The sequence below is a fragment of the Sciurus vulgaris genome, assembly GCF_902686455.1.
Source record: "Sciurus vulgaris genome assembly, chromosome: 13".
Taxonomy (NCBI): Eukaryota; Metazoa; Chordata; class Mammalia; order Rodentia; family Sciuridae; genus Sciurus; species Sciurus vulgaris.
In genome coordinates this window covers 50497336-50509582 of record NC_136474.1, presented here as the reverse complement: position 1 = coordinate 50509582, position 12247 = coordinate 50497336, and the positions used below count along the sequence as shown (strand labels likewise).

Sequence of the window (12247 nt, the reverse complement as noted above, 5' to 3'; positions counted from 1 at the left end):
TAACCCAGAGAAAGTAACTAACTTGCTGAAAATTGCTAATTTAATGACTCTCTAATGACCAAGCCAGGACTAGAATTAGGTCAATTTGATTTCAACCCATTTCTCTTAGCTGTTATTTAGCTACCTTTTCTATCTGAATCTTATTTAATTTTATCTTTTCCAAATCTGCTGCGATGTGAACTGACACAGGCCAACCTTGGGATTATAAGAACATAATAATATCAGGGTGTTAAGTGTATTTCATTCTCCGTAACTTTTAAAGTCCTGTGATTTTATAGTTTATGTTAAAAAATGCACCCAGAGAGGATGTAAAAATATAGATTGCTGAATCCCACCCCCAGGGCTTCTGATTCAGGGGCCAGTGAATGTGCATTTCCAACCTTCTCCCAGGGTTCCTGGATGCTGCTGGTCAGGGGCCACATTTTAAGAAATACCGGTCTAGAAACAGCACACTAGATGTGAGTCTTACCTGTGGGGCCTGTAAGGTGACTCCAGGAACGACATTTGCAGAAGGGGAATTCTCCTGGGCTAGGAGAGAGACTGGTCTCCCATTCGGGACATCCAAAATCAAGGCTGTGGGAGGAGTTTCGTGGGCCAGGGAGACACAGGTGGCACTAAAAAATACAATGTTCAAAAATCTTATTTCACAGGCTGGGGGTTGTGGCTCAGTGGTAGAGCGCTCACCTGGCATGTGTGACGCACTGGGTTCCATCCTCAGCACCACAAAAAAATTAAATAAAATAAAAATCTTATTTCACAACCATCAAAAACCTGCAGAGCTGTCCATGGAGCAAACAGACAGACTTTGAGTACAGGACTGAGTGAACTATTGAAGGGTTCCTGTGTCAGGGAAATCATAGCATTCTAGACATCTTTTTTATTTTTTAATTTCCATTTTTTTTTATATTTATTTTTTCAGTGCTGGGGATCTCAGAATATCACACACACTAGACAGGTGCTCTACCACTGACCTATAGCCCAGCCCACTGTAAATCTTTATATAGTGGTGCTCAGTGAAGTCTGTTGGCCAAGTCAGTGAAGTCAGCTGCCTGCTCAATATGATTAGTTTAAACAAAAATGAAACCTTTATTTTGAAGTAAAAGGAGTAAGATAGAAAGTTATTGAAACATTCTTTTCCTTCAGAATTAAAATGCAACCAATACAATATTATTCATCTCTTTTTATAAATGTGCATATAACAAAAGAGAAGCAAATACATATTTCTTTTAGGTGCAGCCAGATGTGCACTGAGATGGCCATTTCTATAGTCCTAACCATGCACATAAGGCAATTGACTGTGTCTATAAATTAATTATTTTTAAGTCTACAGAAAAACAAGCCTACCAAAACCCCCATAAGCATGAGCTAATTCTGATAACATAGTTGTGAGATAGCTCATTATTTTTGTGGTTTTGTGAATAAAGAACCTCAGACACAGAGATTAAAGGATTGAAGCAAAGTGAGGACTCAAAATAGAACACAGGGACCTGCCCTTCAGGGCCCGGCTTAACTATTTCCTCGGTTACTGATGTGTCAGCCTCCTGGCGTAATGGAATTCTGGAAAAAATGGCAGCAGGGGAAAATCATTTCGCTGGTTTTTCTCGTTTTAATATCCATCACCAGACTTCAGCACCTGAGCTTCTAATCACTTCTGAAGTACAGGTTGAGTATCCCTAATTTAAAATCTCAAAGACTCCAAATCTGACACTTTTTGAGCACTGACCTGATGCCCCAAAAAATTCCACACCTGTCCTCGAGTGACAGGTCTTAGTCAGGTACACTAAGAATGTTGAACGAAATTACCTTCAGGCTACATGTATATCATATGCATGATACATACATGAATTTCATGTTTAGACTTGGGTCCCATCCCTGGTATATCTCATTAGTTATGTGAAAATATTCCAAAAAACTGAAATTTGAAACATTTCTGGTCCCAAGCATTTTGAATAAGGGTTATTTAATGTGTATAAAGTTTCAGCTTTATGAGAATCACAATATCATTTAGAGCACCAACAAGAAATAAAGGAAGAAAACATTACCTTTGATTAACAAATGGCCCATAGCTGGCAATACAGTGGACTTGAGGCCTCACATATTCAGCTGAGAATTCTTCAGTGGGTATGAGACAAACCTGATGCTGTTGAGCAAATATGATGTGAAAAGACACCCACAGTTATCAGCAAAACCAGTGCTATGGTCAAATCACACACCACACATTCAGAAAAATTATAGTCATCAAAGTATATCATACAATGGACAAATCTATGGCGTTATCATGGATAACACATCCTTTTTTGTGGTATACAGAATTGCTGACCAAATTGCTGTTGAAAAAATAAATAAAACTGAGAAAAATCGTACAAAAGTTAAAAAAAAAAAAAAAAACTCTTTTTAGTGACCTTTGATGCCTATTTGGGGTGTTTTTTATTTTTATTTTTTTTTCTCTCTTCTCCAGGTTCTGTGCTGGCTCTTGAGACTCACTAGCAGGAAGAGGGCAATGTTGGGGGTGGCCAGAGAGCTGTATTGGTATTCAAAGAGAGAGCTGCTCTTGGTAGAAATAACCTTTCTTGATTTAAAAAAAAAAAAAAAATGGCCTGAATTTCAGGTACACTTGGACTATGTTGAAAAATCTGTCTTCAGAGCTAGTTTTTGAGTCATACGAGAAACTCAATCATTAATGTACCAGTATATTTTATGTAAGACAAAATTATATTATCAACTCGATGGCAAACCTGTTCATAAAAGTTTTTACTGAACATCATTGAGATGGGGGGGTCCCACAAGACCAAGGCAGACAGCCTCTGTCCTCATGGAGTTTCTATTCTAGTCAGCCTTGACCTCAAATGACAGAGGCTATTTCAAAAGGGGTACACTGGACTGGGGACATGCCTCAGTGGTAGAGGGCTTGCCTAGTAAGACCCTGTGTTGGATTCCCAGCACAGGAAAAAAAAAAAAAAAAAGAAAAAAGAAAAATTTAAAGGGGTAAAACCTATGCTTAAATTCAAGTCAGCCCATGGTCAATTCCAAAGATAAAGAGGTTAGATTCACTTGGATTGTTATTTTTTATTAAAAAAAAAAAGAGTTGTAATTTCATAATAATAATTCATTAAAAACTGAATTTCAGCTACTCTTAAGTTCAAAGTGTTTTTTTTATTGTTTTTGTTTTTTGTTTTTGGTACTGGGGATTGAACTCAGAGGCACTTGATCACTGAGCCACGTCCCCAGCCCTATTTTGTATTTTATTTAGAGACAGGGTCTCACTGAGTTGCTTAATGCCTCACCATTGCTAAGGCTGACTTTGAACTTACGATCCTCCTGTCTCAACCTCCCGAGCTGCTGGGATTACAGGCATGCACCACTACACCCGGGTAAGTTCAAAGGTTTTAATACTGTCAGGCATAACTATATAAAATGCATTTGTACAGACTGGCTGGGCATTTCCCAGGGTGTGATACATGCTTCAAATCAGCAGTAACGGGAAGTTGCTTCATGCTTAAATAATCGTAAATTCCCTGAGGCAGCTATTGTAAATCGATCACCCCTTCCTACGCAGACCCCAGGGTCTCTTAATGTTGAAGTTGTATTATTACAAGGGTGGACAGAAAGGTTATTTCCTTGGCTCCAGTTCATATTTTAACTCTTAAGCATATACATCAAATTAACTAGATAACACTTTTTTTGAAATAGAAATTTTTTAAAAAGTAGCTAATAATAAACCTTAAAATTTTGATGGACTTTGCAAAATATTATACATACGAGGTAATAGGATAGCAAAATGAGAAAATAAATAAACAATAACCAATGGCATTTCTGTATTCTGACAATAAAAATAAAGTGGGAAATATAATGACAAAGAATATTTCATTTCTGGTAACAAAGAATAAAAAATTAATGAAATGGGTTTAGTGAGTTGTGTTTGAATTTGATGACTAAACTTTATTAGGTGATATAAAAAATTGGCTCAAATAAATAAAGAAGCAAGCCAGGCTCTAGATGGGAAGAATGAACATTAAACTGGCAATTCTTCACAGGTTAATTTTATAGATGTAATGAAACTGCAGCCAAATTTTAAATAAGCTTTAAAAAAGTATATCAATAGCAACAAAATGCTTCTAAAGTTCAATGGGCAAAACAGAAGCATACCAGAAGGAACTGGCCCATTTGCACCTTGAGTTCAAGGTCTGCATCTGCTAATAGTTCATACACAGCAATGCGACTCCTGCTATCGATCACAATGCTCCGGCAGAGAACACTGCAAAGGAAACAGAGTTTTCTTAGCCTAGCCCCCCTCTCTAATTTGCAGCCCCCAGAGTCTCCCTCACTGTGCACATCCCTAGAGGGGAGGCTGACTGCTCTTCAGGTTTTCCCCTTTATAACTAGATGAACAGTAGTAAATTTTCCTGCATGACAAGTTGCAGAGTAATACAATCTGCTTTTGAAAGTGGAATATCCCCTCTAAAACTCATGTTGATATTTAATTGCCATTGTGAACTTCAAGAGAGTAGGACACAACATGAGTGCTCTGCCCTTATGAGTGAATGGATGGTGTTATCGGGACTGGTTTCATTATGAAGTGGACTCTTGCACGAACACATGTGCTCTTTCTCTTCCACCTTCCACCATGGCATGAAAGAGCACAGAGGTTCTCATCAGTTTCAGGCTCCATGATCCGGACTTCCTGGACTCCAGAACTGTGAGAAATAAACTTCTTTTCTTTATCAATTATCCAGACTGTAATGTTTTGTTATAGCAGCACCAATGGACTAAGACACAGCACAAAATTTCTATGGAAAAAGAACTTTTCTCCTATAACCACTGCTGTATCTTTCAGGACTAAGGGGCCTACTTACCTTTCCGACATGGCTTGATGCATACTTGGTTTAATCACAGGGAGAAAGAACCTCGGGGCAGTAATGACAAATCTTTAACACATAGCCTTCTTGGAAATTTACCAATATTCTTGGGAGCATTTGAAATTGAAGTTACCCACTCATGACCACTCCATTCCCAGTCAGTAAGCCTTATTCAACTTTGGGGAAATCCAAACTTTGCCTTTGAGACTCAATCTGTTCTACTTCTTTCTTCCTTCCTCATTTCTACCATCTCATCAAGTGAGCTACAGAGTTTGGAAACATTTAAAAGGACACATAATTCCAATGGTTAAACCCATAGAGGAAGTCTTTTTTAAATAATGTTTCTGAGTTCATACTCTGCAGCAATTTCTGTTTATAAATAAAATATGAAACTAGTAACCTATTGAGACAGAATAACTACCTATGATTAATATTTGAGGTAATTTAGGCAATGATTTTTTAGGTGAGGATTAAAATGAGATAAAATATACAAAAAAAAAAAAACAAGCAGAATTTGTCCACATATTAGGAACTTAATTTGTGTGCGTGTGTGTGAATTAAAACACTGCTTTTGGATTCAAGCATAATCCTGCAAGTTAAATATATGAAGTGATTCATTTAAATTTATTTTTATCCTTTATGAAATTATTACTAATAAAGAGACTAACAATAATAACAGGATTGCTTTAATCATTAATGACCTCCCATTATGAAGAGCGGACTTGATTTACCACAGCACTATTTTGAAAAGCAGTGTTCCCATTAGCATTCTATTCCCTGCTATTCTGCTGAAATATTGTCTTTTTAACAACATAGTTAGATCTCACTTGAGAAATGTTGGGAAAACTTCAAACCTGCAGAGAATGTGTGACAATGCTGAAGCGTCCTGTCATTTGAAGTAGGTTGTTATGGGTCGAATATTGCACCAGCATTGCATCATGCTGATGGCATGATGTGAATCCAATAGTCATTTCAATGAATCTTGTGAATGTTTCCCTTCTAAATTTCCAGAAGTTACCATATTTTTGGATTCCCATACTTTTCTCCTGTTCATTTTCACTAGTCCACAAGACAAACCAGGTGGACAAAAAGGAAATATTTTAGCCAAGTTAAAATAGTACAATGGGACTTTCCTGAGAGTAGTTAAACACAAAGCAAGTGATTCCCAGGTGAACATAATACTGTCCTGGAATTCTAATGACAGAGACTTATGAATGTTGTCATGACCAGAGCCAAAACTATCCTGCAGAATGTCAGGCAGTTATTCCTCAATAACCCATTCAGACAACACTCATGGGATCCTGGGAGTGTGTTCTTTCTTCCATTTTAAACCCCTCCTATCCTTGGCATAGATATTCTCAGAACTCTTCTGATGATTCAGAGTCACCGGAGTCATGTGAATAATTCCTCCCATCTCCTGGGCCATCTCCACTTTAGACCCCATGAAACTGGAATCAAGCCATGTGACAAGGAAGGTGGAAGGAGTGAAAAGAGCTGAACTGGAGGGTGGACTTGGATGGCAAGGTGTGGAGAAGCCCTGCCCCAGTCCTCTGGTCAGTGGTCACCGGAACTCAGGTGACTTGGTGATCCACTCATCTGGGAGTGCATATACTGGTGGTGTTTATGTCACCTAAAGATCCAACTCATTTCAGATAGTGACAGAGCATTCTGGGGAACTCTTTAAGGCCCAGCTCATGGTCCTGTTAAAAATCCCAATACAGGACAGGGGTGCAGCTCAGTGGTGGAACACTTGCTTATCATGCACAAGGCCGGCTTCCTTCCATCTCCAACACAGAAAAAAAAAAAAAAAAAAAGCCAAATACAATTACAGTTTTGTTTTCTTTTCCTCAAACCAGAGATAAAGTCTTCACAGCTGCATTTTTAAAGTTGCTGAAGGCATGATGTGAATCCAATAGTCACTTCAATGAATCTTGTGAATGTTTCCCTTCTAAATTTCCAGAAGTTACTCTTTGAGTAAGTTTTTCCATTTTCACGTTAGGGAAAATGTCCAACTTCTTCAGGTCATCTTGGGCTTGACAAAAAGCAATGTGAAAGTAAAGGTAATCAAATGTTCAAGGCCTTGGGTAAGAACTAGGTGGGTTTTCTGCAGTTCTCCACCTGCTGTTTATAGGAACTCCAACTGACTTCCAGTACCATTTATCATACAATTAATCTCATGTGGAAAGCACCTTGCTGATTCTTTCATTAAAGCATGTTCTTGGAATGTTGTGTAAAGAAAACCATTTTTAATAAACTCTAGTCCATTAGTGCTCTTGGACAAGAAGAACTTCATCAAGGCAGATTTTAAACGTCCTTTGTCAATTTTTTTTTTCATCTGGCAATCATGAAACATTAATTATCCCCAGTTCTGAAGGCGTATTGTGAAGCAGGTCTGCACCTCCTAAGGGTACTGAGAATGAGTCTTTTTCCTTGTGCCACGTACCCATGTACTTGACAGCCTCTGAGGTGAGAACACTGAGTTCCTTGTACCACACTAAGAGCGACGGAGAATGACAAAAGGTCATGCAGCTTCATGTAATTTTGAATCGAATTGCTAAGAAGAGCATGCAGCTTTTTAAGAAATGGTATAATTTTCAACTTACTGCCTTCAGAGAGGCATGCTGGAGATGACACTGGATCATCTAAGTAGTCCCCTGCATGTTTTTAAGATTTGCATCAAAAAGAAAACAAGGTTCCAATGCAGATGCAAATCCAAGTTCCTCAGGCAGACATGTATTTGTTCCCTGGGAACAAGGGGGAATTCTCAGGGTAGGATGGGGGCTGATTACCTGTACTTGCAGCTGTATATGGTCACCTGACCTGCCAGAACAGACCCTCCAGGGCTCTTCATGTTCATGTCAACCGTAGACAGCTGGTCTGCTTCTGTGGCATACTCAACCATGACCATATAGCGACCGACCTGTGGGACGCGCAGCCGTAGATGCAGTTCCACCTGCCAGAGAGGCCAAGCAGACAGACCATCAACCAGAGGTGAAACACACTGAACCTATTTACATGCAATTTGGTGAAAATAGAGAAAACACCCTGGAGATACCTCTGCATGTCAGCATAGTAAGACATGGTTCTACAGGGGTGGATGTTGGGAGGAAATACTTGATGCCCCATTGAATTTGAAGTCCAGATAAGTAATGAATAATCGTTTATGTGAATTTCAAATTTAAAGGGGCATTGTTTATTTTCATTTTCCAAATCTAGGCATTCTATTTATAGGGGTGTCTACTCCTTCCACTTTGTAGTGTTTTAGCTCCCATTTCTCGCAGTAAAAGGCACCCCCAAACTTGAAGTCAAACAGATTACCAAGGAAGGATATGAGGAATGGGAATATGCCTTGAGGCTCTTTATTAACTGTTATTTTAAAAAGAATTTAAATTACCTTAGTGACAATAACATAAAAGTAACACAACAATAACAGCTGATAGCTTAGTTCTCATACTTTCAAACCCTTTACTATGCCTAAATGTGCACACACACTTTAAAAAAAAACTGATCATGGTAGGCAATCAGAGATGTTCTTGGACTATAATGACAAACTATGTGGACTGCAAAGTCAAGAATATTTACTATCTGGCTTTTTACAGAAAAAGTGTGTCCTCCCCCGATCTCACCTATGTGTTAGGAGCATGGAGTCTGAAATCAGACCACATCCAGTTGTGTGATCTAGGGTTCATTACTTAACCTCTTATATATTAGTATCCTCCTGCACTAAATGAGGGTAGTAACAATACGCACCTCTTAAAATGGTTTTGAGGATTAAATGAATTAATACATGCAGAACTCTTAGAATGATATGTAGCATGTAATGAGTAGCACATGAACAGTGTTGATTATAGCTGCGTTTATTGCTTTTTGCTATGACTTGTTCTTTTGACTCAATAGTATTTCATGTCTTAAGATATCAGCATATAGAAATAGACTTCATTTTTCTAATGGTTGCCTACCCCTCTAGTGTATGACTATAAAAATATTTATGGACACTTAGGTTGTCTTTAATCTTCATATATATGTATATGCACACACACACATATGTACACACACACACACACACACACACACACATATATATATTTCCCATGCTGGTATTTCTATATGATTTCTAGAAACAGAATTGCTCATTTGAGGTGTGTGGTCATATTCAATGCCTTACCCAGTATCAGAGTTACATTCCTTAGCTGTGTAACCCACCTCAGTCCACAAGCTCAGGCCCAGTTGAGTTATACCACACATAATTAAAACGGTCCTCCTTCTCCTTGCCTTCAGGAAATTCACACTGACTGCTCTTTCTGAACAGCTCTGAACCACATAAATGCTATTTTCCATGGTGATTTTTCTACCACTTAAATAACAGAAAGACTTCCCTCAGGGAAATACGTGGATTATTCACACCATTCTTGCCTCTATTATAGCGTGAAGTATGGCACTGCCAACGGCGCATGTGGAGAGGTCATTACTGGTTTCTCTCCCCTGGGCATCTCCAAATGAAAGCTTTTCTGTCTTCTCTCCACCATAAAACACACATGGGTCAATGACTTTTCAGGTTTTCTTCGACATGTTATCACTGGCTACACATTCTATCATAGCACTCTACTGTAAATTTCTAATGGGCTCCCCATTCTGAGTTCTATGGACTGATTTCTGGAAGATCTGTTGGAAGAATTTAAAATACATTTGATGGCAAAGGCAGATTTTGAGGAACTCAGATAAAAGACATTAAAATGATAAATAAAACATTTATGCTTACTGTTGTTATCAGTTTCTTATTTTTAAAAAGGGATATTTGAATGGAACTGGTATCAAACTGGTTCTGTGGCACAGAACTGCCCTCTTCTAGACATAATGTCTTAGGATAAAGACATAGAAGGTGGGTTTATCAAATCTGTTGTTTATGCAGATACCTAACAACTCTGATGCCAAAACAGGGATTCAAACATTGTGGTCAACAAGTGTTAAATGCATACTCTAGGCCAGGCCTACTGGTCAGATGGTGGGCATACCATGGAAAACAAGGCAGACATGGTCTCTATCCTCATATAGACTTTAATGAAATAATTAAATAACTAGACAATTACAACATAAAATTACATGTGTGATAAATGCTCAGAAGAGGTGCCATGGAAACATGCAAGCCCAGGACCTGAGCTAGTCAGGAGATGAGGGAGAAGGGAAGGCTTCCCTGGACAAGAAATGACCTAACCAGTGTGGAGGACGGGGACCAGATAACAAGACAATAAGGAGAAGAAGAAGCATTCAGAGGAAGAGGATGCAGCAGGAGGCTCCCCAACAATTTACAATGCTGTAAATTTACAAGGAACAGAGAGCAAGAGGGGCAATGATACAATCAGTGCTGAGCTGTTCAGCAGAGCCACTTTGGGTTGATGCATAAAACTAAGTCCTGGGTTGTCCAGTTTTATTGAAAATTCCAGTTTAGTGTTTTATCTGAATGCCTGCAGACCTATAATACCTTCTAGTCCCATGTGACTATATAAACTCAAATTAATTAAACTTAAATATAATTAAAAAGTCAGTTCCTCAGCTGCAAGGGGCAAGAGCAGATGTGGGTGAGCTAACTGGGAGGCCACTGCAGAGATCCTCATGATACATGATAGCACCGGCTAAGGATCACTTATACAAAATGCTTGGGACCAAGAGGGTTTTAGATTTTGGAATATGTGCATATACAAATGAGATATATTGGGGTTGAGACTCAACTCTGAACACAAAATTCATGTTTCATATTTAGAGGGTAAATGAAACTAACAAGGAGAGTATAAAAAAGATTCTTTTACAGGAAGGGAAGCATCATTTTCAAAACCTCTTCTAATCCCATAAGTCTTTGAATCTCAGCACAATAATCTATAACAACAGGATACATAGAATTTTCTGTGATGATAGAAATACCGTGATCTGCACCCCAGTCACAGGTGATTACTGGGCTCTTGAAATGTGGCTAGTGCAGCTGAGGAACTGACTTTTTAATTATATTTAAGTTTAATTAATTTGAGTTTATATAGTCACATGGGACTAGAAGGTATTATCGGTCTGCAGGCATTCAGATAAAACACTAAACTGGAATTTTCAATAAAACTGGACAACCCAGGACTTAGTTTTATGCATCAACCCAAAGTGGCTCTGCTGAACAGCTCAGCACTGTGGCTCTGGGCTAATTCACAGGTAAGGACACCTTCTGACGAGTCTTTAACATCTCTTGCTGGAGGCTGGCCTTTCTCAGCTGCACCACCCTGTTGTCTGGGGAATACACACACAAATAGACACACAAGCACACATAAATATGTGAATCTGTATATTTGTGTTTATGCATTTTCATGAATGTGTATGTCAAGTTACACTTGTGTGTGTGTGTGTGTGTGTGTGTGTGTGTGTGTGTGTAGAAATACAGTACAGAATGCAATAAATTAAATTTTAGAATGGAGAAGAGGAAGGATCATTTAGTTTATATTTATATTATATTGTTTATGTGTTGTAACACACATATGTATTATTTTGTGAAATAAAAATTCTAAAAAATAAAACAAAAACTATATTTTAGTAATATAATCAAAACCCTTAGCTGCTACTATCAAAATGTTAGGATTATTATTCATGAATAATGTTATATCTAAATGTTGAGGGAGAACTAAGGCCACATATATTTTCATTCTATGTATTTAATCCACCAAATGAATATTTTCTTCACAGGTACAAAACAGAGAGTGTCATAGAAAACAATAAAAATATAGTAGAGGAGGCTGTTTTCAGTGTCTTCAGTTTGAAGTGTTGTTGTTATTATTGCTGATGTACTGTAATTTTAACTCACATATTAAATCAATATATTCTTATATTTGGTTGTGAGACTCAAGAACTCCTGGAAGAGAACTAATGCTAAGACCTGTAATAACATGTCCTCCAAGTTATGAGTAACTGCCTTGGGGTGCAGCAGTTCTGGATTTTGAGCTCCAGGAATTCAGCTGTTACAAATTGCCTAGCCTACAGGGCTGGACAGTGAGTGGGTATTGTGTCCTTTTAGGGTAAGTCATGAAGATTATGGAGACCTTTTAGGTTGAGTCTCATCTTTCTCTGAAGACAGATATTGCCCTGATTCAGGTAGAACAAGATGCCTCCCCTGGGGAACAAAAAGTAAAGGATTCTATACTTACCCGTGTCCCCTGCCACGTCTAGAAAGTGCTCAAAGAACAATTTTAACAAGGCTCAGTGTGAGGTGCCATCCAGACCCAACCAAAACCAGAGACCTCAGCAGATGCTGATAAACATCCCTGAGAAATTCTTCCAGCTTGAGAAGCAACTGTGGTCAAGCATTTCAATAGACACAGATAAGGGTATAGTATTAGCACTGACAATAAATAAGAAGCTTCCCC

General features: G+C 38.3%; 1 protein-coding gene across 1 annotated transcript in view; it reads right to left on the bottom strand.

Annotated features, from left to right (window-relative positions):
* The window catches only part of LAMA3 (laminin subunit alpha 3), a 248463-nt gene that overhangs the window by 112027 nt on the left and 124189 nt on the right, over nt 1-12247 (bottom strand). The window contains 4 exon segments of the mRNA XM_079108746.1: nt 470-614; nt 2043-2140; nt 4147-4255; nt 7646-7809. Coding sequence (XP_078964872.1) covers nt 470-614; nt 2043-2140; nt 4147-4255; nt 7646-7809 — 516 coding nt within the window.